The 9589-nt window shown below is 43.8% G+C and overlaps 1 protein-coding gene across 2 annotated transcripts in view; it reads right to left on the reverse strand.

Moving 5' to 3' along the window:
- The window catches only part of NEBL (nebulette), a 278197-nt gene extending 269124 nt beyond the window's left edge, over positions 1 to 9073 (reverse strand). The window contains exons 1-2 of one of the 2 annotated variants that reach the window (XM_052803980.1): positions 8308 to 9073; positions 7171 to 7265 (exon numbers count right to left, since the gene is read on the reverse strand). In XM_052803980.1, coding sequence (XP_052659940.1) covers positions 7171 to 7265; positions 8308 to 8376 — 164 coding nt within the window. In that variant the 5' untranslated portion in view covers positions 8377 to 9073. The remainder of the gene's footprint in view (positions 1 to 7170; positions 7266 to 8307) is intronic. The other variant, XM_052803987.1, reaches the window with a different exon arrangement.
- Positions 9074 to 9589: the final 516 nt, after the last annotated feature.

Consider the following 9589-nt stretch of genomic DNA (forward strand, 5'->3'; position numbering starts at 1 on the left):
AGTAACACTAAATTGTAATTGTCCCTTTGGAGCAATTACATCAATGGGCAGAATATTAAAACACATGAATTCCAAACACAGACGCTATACTCACATCAGGTACTAGACATGACAGCACTGGCTCAATGCAGTCTAAGAATTCACCTGCTCTGAGAGAAAAAAGGTAACAACTCATCTCCCTCAGGGCAGTTTTTCTACTCCATTTGCACCAGCAGGTAAGCGGGCTGGCTGCGGCTAAACTGTAGCACTCCATGGTGCTCTCCACAGCTTGCAACAATGCAAACCAAGGGACCTGTTGGGGCACACAGAGTCCTCTCCCTGCACACCCACCAGCACATGCATGTAAGGTGTCATATGCACATCTTGATCAAACATGGAATCAGGACACGGCCAAATGAACATGTTGAAATGGAGCCTGAGAAATGTTTTTGCATGCCATTACTCAGACATAGTCACAGCAATCAAAACACAGCCCAACTCTTCCCAAGATCTGAGTGTCAGTGATGATTATTCTTCAGTAATTCCTTTGCAACTAACCACCACCCACCTCATGCACAGTATTCAGCAACTCTGCCAAAGTGTTCTCATGTGCCTTCTTCAAAAAGTTTAAAGATATGCATCAAACCCCTTTCAGAGACTCAAATATATTTTGCCTAAGAAGATCCTTCAATTGTTCTAGCAAATAGGCTCGGCTTCTTGTCCTACTTTCCTTTTCATTACTGGATACCATCAATACTAATTTGGACTCAACACTCAATTAACCAAGTAAGATACCACAGCACTGAGCAGCAGGAATGTATGTTTCCTCTACAAGAGTACTTGTAGCTGTCCCTCATATTTAAGCAGAGCTTGCATAAATATCCACAATGACTACGCTCTTTCACAATTTTTTTTTTCTTATGCAGAACTTAATGCTTGATCTAGCAATCCATGAATAGGTAGAGAAGATAAAGTACTTCACTCATCCATCATTATCCACTACAGAAGGGAAGGCTGCATCAGACCACGGAAGTATGTACTGCTCCCAATACCCTTCCAGGCCTTCAGCTAGCGACCTGGGTGATGAAATGAAGATTACACTTATTAAATTTGCAATGTGCTTACAGGCTCTCTGGTGGGAGGGTTGATACGTTGATAAGAGGGGGCTGTAAGCACATTAGGGAACAAAATTAGAATATAAAATGAACTTGACAAATTGAAGAAACAGCCTGGGGAAAAATGGAGATTTAGTTCAATAAGAACCAAGTGGAAGATTCTGTGCTTGGCCAAGAACAATTAACTGCTCAGATAATGGATAATAACTGCTGAGGTTGCAATTCTGCATAGAAAGAAAAAACTGTAGCCCACAACAACCTGAATATGACTTAACAATAGTTTGGGTTTTGCAACAATTAAAAAAAAAAATGGCAAAGACTGTACTGGGACTTAGGAGAAAAATTATATGAGTTGCGTAGGCACACTTGCTGTTCTACCAGCTCCGACAATGCTCCACTGGGCACTGCAATTCAAAGAAAATATACATACACGCACATACACACACACACACACAGATATATATACGGACCCTTTGGAGATAATTGAAGGTAGAGAAACAAGAATTACCAGAAAATACTATCTACAAGCAATGAGTTAGAGCTTAAAGAAAAGAATGCTGAGGAGGGACATGGTAAGTGTTTTCAAATACTGGAGTCCATACTTAAGGGATGCTGAACAAGAAATAATGGATTTAAATGACATAGGTGTATTTGGCTCTGACTTGAGACCCTTAGCAGCTGTTTTTCTAGTGGTTCTGTTATTTGCATTACCCATTTTGTATTACATCCTAAGAGGAAAATCTTCAATACACAAAGTTAATAAAGTAATAAAGTGCAAATCCTTGCTTTCTAGGAATGTTTGCATGGGAGTTTCTGGGTTGTTTCTTTTTATAAAAATGACCATTTGGGGTTGACCTGTATAATAGCTTACTTTTGATCAAATCCAATTATCAGAAACAGCTGAAAAGGCCAAAACGAGGAGAGAGAAAAAAAAAAAAAACACATAACCAGCTGCAAGCTAATGCCATAAAACAATCTTGCTCCTCAACCCAAAGTCAGTGTTATCCTTTTACACTAAATAAGCTGTTGTTCAGTAACAGTTGAAGATGGAGAATTAGAAAACAAAAATCCATTTACTCTGTGTGCTCTTTTTACTGCAACTCTCAGAAGTGGCCCCATCGTATCAGAAGGATTATTCTTCCTGCTCCTTACCTACTCATTTTCTTTCTTCCTGCCATATTTAAACTGAGAAATAATCACCTGCTGAAATCAATACTGAAGAGTAAGATAACGCTAGCTATTTTTAGTAATAATAATATCATCACACTCCTAGTCACCTTCTAGAAGTTTTCTGACTGGTAGAAAGAAAACACACTCATGTTTCACAGCTAAAACCAAACTTCTATACACAAGTGCATCTTTCAGGACAATGGATTCCATTTAATGGTCATATTCATCCACTGGTTACAAGCAACTGCTTCCACTTTCCAGCCCATCTGACTGTCCAGGAAGTTGTACCATGTTCTTACCATTTCCAAGCTGGTGTAAAATAACTTTGACATTTTTCATCCCACCCCTATAGTATCTTAAAATGTAAAGTTTGACTGCACTTGCAGATTGAAACTGTAGTACAATTCTTCTAACAACATCACAATATTTCAAATGTATTTGCATATCTATTTCCTACTGGCATGAGTTAAAAAGAAATTAAATCTAGAAAAAATAAAGTGAAGATGAGTTTTTCTTCATGTCAATAATCCACACTGATGACAGTAGATTTAAATTTTAAAGTTATGTAATCATTCCATATGGTGACTGTCATAAATAAAAACTTGAATGAAGCAACCCTGTGTGCAGGCCATTACCAAATTTTAGATACTAAATATTTCAGAAGAATTTATTCCAACAGTGAGGTTGTTTGCCTTTGGCAAGAGGGTATATCAGGTCTGCAGAAGCTTAAGCTATTTGGTTTTGCAGAAATTAAAAAATACATCTCTGTCCGATGTGTTCACACATGCAGGAAGTCTGTTTGCATCAGCAGGTATAGCTAATGCAGCAAGAACATCCCAAAAATATGCATTTCAGCTTCTACATTTTGCATAAAAACTAGCCTTGTGTTTTGGTCTAGTGAATCTGTCAAAAAAGTATTTATATGAATATTCGTAAGAATAAGTTACCATATAATCATCCTACATGATTCAATCATTTAACAAGCTTGAGAACTAGTACACAGATGGTTAGTTGCCAAAATGCCATTCATTTCCTTGCATCATCTTGGTTATTTGCAGCTGGGAAGAATCAGCTCTGAGGTTGCAAATAATAATAACAACAACAACTTTTCTTCTTATCATTTCCATATATATTAAGCAAGTATTTAATAATGTCTATTTGCAGATATTAAAATGGAATAGGGGTTCAGATTTGCATGAAAGCCACCTTGATTTAACAAATCATCGGATTACCCAAGCCATTTTAATTATCTTAACCTTTCTTTTACTACTTACATGCACATTCAGAGACAAAGAATGGCTCATTCACCTGCTTCAGGCAATGCATAGCACCTGCCTGAACTGTAAAACTGGACCACAAGTCCAAGTCCCTAGTCTCATCAACATTATTTCACAAATCAAGCAGCTCTCTGGCAACATGGCATATCTAAAGTCAGACAGCAAATAAAAGGTAAGACTAAATTTGTTCAGGCAAACCTAGCAGTGTCCACGTGCTAAGTATCTACAAGCTTCAAAATGCTGTGTATGAGGCCTTTCAGATGAAACATGAATGCAACGGAAGTGAGAAACACAACACTGTAAATCATAAGAGTACTGTACTACTCGGAGGTCCAAGCTGAGATAAAAGCATAATATTCTAAGCACTACACAAACAAGCAGAGATAAACTATACTGACAAACGGTTCACAAATTATGTAAATAACAAAAAAAAGAGAGAGAACGAAGTTGCATAATCTCTTCTCTACAAGTAAGAGAACTGAAAGGTTTAAAGGAGACAGATCAAGGAACTTCATGGAAACTCTATGATACAAAGATCATTCTTTTCAAAGCTGTATTATACACAAGCACATCTAGACAAAGTTTTCCCCTCTAACCCAGTTGCAAAATCTTGCATAAATCTACCGCTTACAAAATCAGTATCAGAAGTGCAATACTAGGCAACTCAGCTCCTTGACCTGTACCAGTTCTGCTATGTCAGTAGCCCAGTCATTACTTTTGCTATCCTCATCACAAGGAACGTATGCAACCATTTAGCTGGAAATGTGGCAAGCTGCCCAACAAAAAACTTGCCCTTAAAAAAGGTGGAATCCTGCATTTACAAATATTTCTGCTCTTTTCCAATGGTCAATGAATTAAAGTATTTCACAATATATTCCTTCCTGGTTCACTAGTTCCCGTTAATCCATCTAACTTTACTCTCCTCCACCAAAAGTATAGTTTGAACATTCACAAATCAGTATCTTTTTCTTATATTAACAGAAAAACAATTATGTTTTACAGTTAAAGTAACTTCTGATCTTTGCCAGTAATGCAGCAAAAATGATTAATTTCAGCACCTGAAAAAAAAGGGTGGAATATTTTAAGTTCAAAGGTCAAAATATACTCAAGTGCATCATCTAACCTGTGAACTAACAAACAGATACAGCAATTATTGAAGATACATGCTTTTTGACTTATCCTTACAAAACGCTAACTACAGCTTCCAAACCTATTAAACAACTTCATGGTATTGCTCTCCCATTCAAATTAGTGCATACTTCTACACTTTTATCTACAAATTACACTCTCATTGATGGATGGCCTCAATAAACAGTCTAACAGTAACTGCTCTTTGTCAAGTGCTTGTAGGTGTTTGTATAAGTAAATTTGCTTTCTTCGCAGATTTTCTGATCAAGCAGTATTTAACATAAAAATGGATTTGCCTCTTACTAATGCACACTGGATAAGACACATCATAATTTGAAATACTGTAACGGCGTCTGCTTTGCAAATAAGTAACCTTCTGAGATGCAAGAGTGCCATGTCAAAATATGGTAATTTAAAGCACCTGTATTTTCAAAACACAGTTTTGCATAAACAAACACCTTATCCCTCCTTTGAAGGATATTAAAGTTTGTTGAAACCACAAAGCACACCTTGGTCTTCCCTTCATGGCTCCATAGAACACTTGAAATTATTTAGATTATTTGATTAAAGTTTCTCTTTAAAAAAAAAAAAAAAACGCACCAAACTTACGCTTACTGAAACTTAAGAACAAAATACATATTGTTCTTCTTTAACAGAAGAAACCCATTCTTTCAAGGGTTTACATTCTTTCTTCCTGTTTCACACATCACATTTGAGGGACATGTCAAAGAGAGAGATTATTTTTTCAAGGATCACTATTACAAAGCTCATTAAAGAAACTACTAGGAAGAATAGCACCTGAACGGTACATAACATATCCATCATCCTTATTCCCCCTCATCCGTAAATAGAAGAATACACCATGTAGCGTAACTACATAGATGAAAAACTCTCCTACAACAGAAGTTAAATATGCACAGAATGGAAACTCTGATGTATATCACAGAGGAGACTTTGTAAACAGTGTTATTAAGAACAAGTAAGTATCTGATTACATAGGAAACATCAAGCAACCAAGCACTGAAATTTAACCACAAAACTTTAGGTAAAAGGCACCAAAGTATTATCAGAGTTTTAATCACTGTAAAGGATGTAAGCCTGTACTTATACTTCAACTCAAATAGTACCACAAGCAGAGTCCTATCTAGGACCAATAACCCCTAGGTAGTAGTCTCCTAACTTGTAGTCTGCCACCTGTTGAAGCACGAATCTCCCTTCCTACAGGGCTCTCTCTAACAGCACGTAAGACTGGCAACCGACCACACTTTATTACAAGAGGTCTAGTGTCGCCACCATACACTGTAAAGCACTTCAAGGAAGGCTAGAAATGTATATGTGCAACTCCATATGTTCCTAAAGCAATCTAAGTACAACTGTGCACATTGAAACAGGTGTTTCAAGTTTTGGCAGCACAGCAGTTTTTATAACAAAACTCGTATTTTAGACAGATAGGCACTGACTGGCTTCAATTTTAGCCTGGAAGAAATGAGCATATGCTGTTGAACTGTTCTGTGACGGCCAGCCATAGACTGTCTACCTCAACATGAAACAAATATTGTGAGTATAGGAGAGTATTTCTGAAAAAATTACAACATGCCTACAGTTTCAAAATACTGTCTCTTAAAACATGTTTTAAGTAGGTAAAGGTGAAAATAATAACAATGTATGAATAACATATAAGATCAAATTTGATTCAAAATTCTTTAGAGATATCCTTCTAACAAAGCATATTATAACTGTTTCTAAAGATTAAAACATACTGCAACGCACTTAGCAAATCTCAGGACCGTGGTACAAAGAACAATAAGCACCTTTTTTCTACATGTTTCAAAATGCTCTTCTGCAGTTATTTGCAAGCCAAACATCAAAGCACTCTTCAAAATCCACACAACAAAATCTAAAAGTGGAATACAACATGATTATACTCTACAACCAAAATTAATCTATTTTCTTTACCAAAATCTAAGAGAGAAGCAAAATACAAAATAGCATGAAGCATGTGAAGCAGTGATTTTGTAAATATCTAGCTTAGTAATCCAAGATATGTGAACACCACAACAGTTTTAAAAATAGGTTGTCATGATCTCTAATGGGATATTGTCTCTGATAAACTACACAACTGAGAAGCACTTTGTTTTCTTATTACAAAATGCTGACCAGGTCCATAAGCCTGAACAGAGTGCTGCATAATGGACAAGTGTAATCCAGCAGGCCAATAATGAATGTAATAGAAGTCAGCACCAGATCCGACACCTTCTGGGAGGAAAGGACCTGTATCCTGAGATCTGATATTAAAACACTGCCTAAACACATCATAATCAAATATTTTCACCTTCTATCACTTCAATGCAATATCTGAAAAGATACTAAAAGGCTCTAGACTGCACTGCTACAATTCTAGATTAAGTTTTTATAGCACGACAATACCTATTTGACAATATCCACAGCCAGGTTTTCTTTTCATGTGCATTTCTGCAAGACTTGACATTTACAATACTCACGCATTGCAATAAGGTTTCTTTTCATATCCTTTGTAGTTATTCATGTTCAGAGCCATTTTGCAAACTTCGCAGTGGAAGCATCCTTTATGCCAGTACTGTAAAGAAACATGAAGTAGAATTACTTAAGATACTGATGTTTCGAAAGCCATGTTAGGGCACAGTAAATGTAAGAACACAATTACACGTCAATATTTTGGCCACGCGTTATAGATCTCTGTAAACTACATCAAAAGAATTAATTTCATGTGAAACCAAAGGTGCTCTGAAACGCTCTCAGAAATGTAAATTCTCTGCTAAGGTGAATGCCAAGACCTCTGCGCGCTGACCTTGCCAGGATTATTTTAAAGATAACTGAAGCAGGAGTTTGACATTTTGCCTCATTAAAGAAAAAAAACGACAGCGCTCGCTTAGAATGCAATACTATGCGAATAAAATCACTAACTAACATGACGGCTGGCTTTTTGGTACACTGAACAGACACTAAATTTAGCACATAATACGGTATTTTCCTCCAGCATCTCCTACCGCCTTGCCTTTCCGGGGACGTTAATTTGGCGCATCTGTCACAGCCTCATTGCTGTTATTTATGGAGCGACCGCGCTTGGCGATAACCGGCACCAGCGGGGGACACCCCCGAGGGACGGGGCTGTCGCCACCCCCGCTGCCCCGGCCACCATCCCCGCCGAGGCGGCCATGGCGTAAGGGGCAGCCGAAGCCGCCCCAGCTCGGGGAGGCACCGACAACTACAGCCGGCCGGGGGCCGCCTACAACTTCATCCCTCGGGGAGCCGGGGCGGGGGGGGGGGCCGCGGGGACCCGCCGCCGGCCCCAGGCGCCGTCACTCCCCGTGCGGGCAGCGCAGGGGCTCTCCGGCCCGCCGCGGCCCCCGCTCGCCCGCCGCGGCCCCCGCTCGACCCCCGCCCTGCGCCAGCGCGGTGACACGGCGGTTGTCGCCGGCCGGCGGCGGTGGCGGCGCGGATGCCGGCGCAGCGGCAGCCCCTGAGGCGCTGCCTTTGCCACCTGCCGGCTCACCCCGCTCCCCCGCCGGCCCGGCCCGCCCCGCCGGAGCCGAGGGGAGCGGAGCGCAGGGCGGGCACACCCGGGAGGCGCTGTCCCCGCCCGCCCAGCGCCCCAGCACCTTGTCCAGGCAGTTGACTTTCTCGGTGGGATAGACCACTTTGCCACAGCGGGCGCACTGGGGGTTCATTTTGCGTCTCCTCTCGGGCGGCGGCTTCCGCGGGCGGCGGCGGCCGAGGCTGCTGTGCGGCGGGCTGGGCTGGACGGGGCTCCGGGCGGCCGATCTACCATCCCCTGCCCTGGCGCGGACGCCGGGGGTCCTCAGCGGCTGCCGGCGGGCGAGGAGGTCATCGGCGGCGGCTGGGGAGGAAGCGGCGCTCCAGCTGACTGCGGCTCGGCAGCATGGGTGAGTGGGCGGGCGGGGAGCCGGTGCCTGTCGCCCCCGCCCGCTCGCCGCCGCCCGCCCCCGCCGCCTCCTCCGTATGCCTGCGCGCTCGGCTCCCCGCGCCGCGGGCTGGGTGACTCACGCCGAGCCCCGCGCTGCAGCCGCAAGCCAAGCCAAGCCCACCGGCGCGGCGCGGCCCGCAGCAAGGGGAGGGAGCAAGGGGAGGGGGAGCCGGGCGCCGCAGCCGCCCCGAGGGGGGCGAGATGGCGGGCTCCGCGCCGCCGCCCTGAGGCGGGGCGGGGGGGGAGGAGGGGGCGCCGCCGGGCTGCGGCCGCCCCCCGGGCGCACCTGCCCGAGGCTCACTGAGGCGTCGTCGGCCCCTTGCCCCAGCGGGAGGGAGAGAGCGAGCGGGAGAACCGCGGCGCTGCCGAGGCCGCGGGGGAGCTCGGCCGTTCCCCGAAGTTAGGCCCGAGGCCTGGCCGTGCGCCGGCGGGCACCTGCCGGGCGGGGCGGGGCGGGGCGGCAGCGCCGTGCGGGGCCGGCGGTGCGGGGCCTCAGCCTCACGCAGCTTTGACACGCAGCCCCGCGGTGCCCGTGAGCGGGGTGAGGAACGTCTGTACGTTCCTCCAGCTTCGTATCCCGTTTGGTTTTCAGGCTCGGTGCTGCAGCCTTTCCGAGGCTGAGTCTCTCCAGGGCACACCAGCGGTCCCGCGGGGCAGTCAATTCTCAGCCAGAATGGTGAATTCAGCTCCTCAGAGCAGGCTGTTGCCATTCATTTTTGACTTGCTCATTAGTGCTGTGGGCACGGTACAGCAAGAAGTCATGCATTTTTCCTTGGCTGTGGACTTGCTTCACTACCTGGAACATAAACCACACTGAGGAGAGCGCTTAAGCCAATGCAGTGCAGCCTTTCCTGAGGGTTTGGTTGGGGTTTTTTTTTTTCAGTAGCGCAGCACTCTGTGTGGCACACAGCAAGGACAAATTCTGCACATACTTGGGCATTATTAAGTAATCAGAA

This window comes from Harpia harpyja, chromosome 1 (genome assembly GCF_026419915.1).
Source record: "Harpia harpyja isolate bHarHar1 chromosome 1, bHarHar1 primary haplotype, whole genome shotgun sequence".
NCBI classification, from domain to species: domain Eukaryota; kingdom Metazoa; phylum Chordata; class Aves; order Accipitriformes; family Accipitridae; genus Harpia; species Harpia harpyja.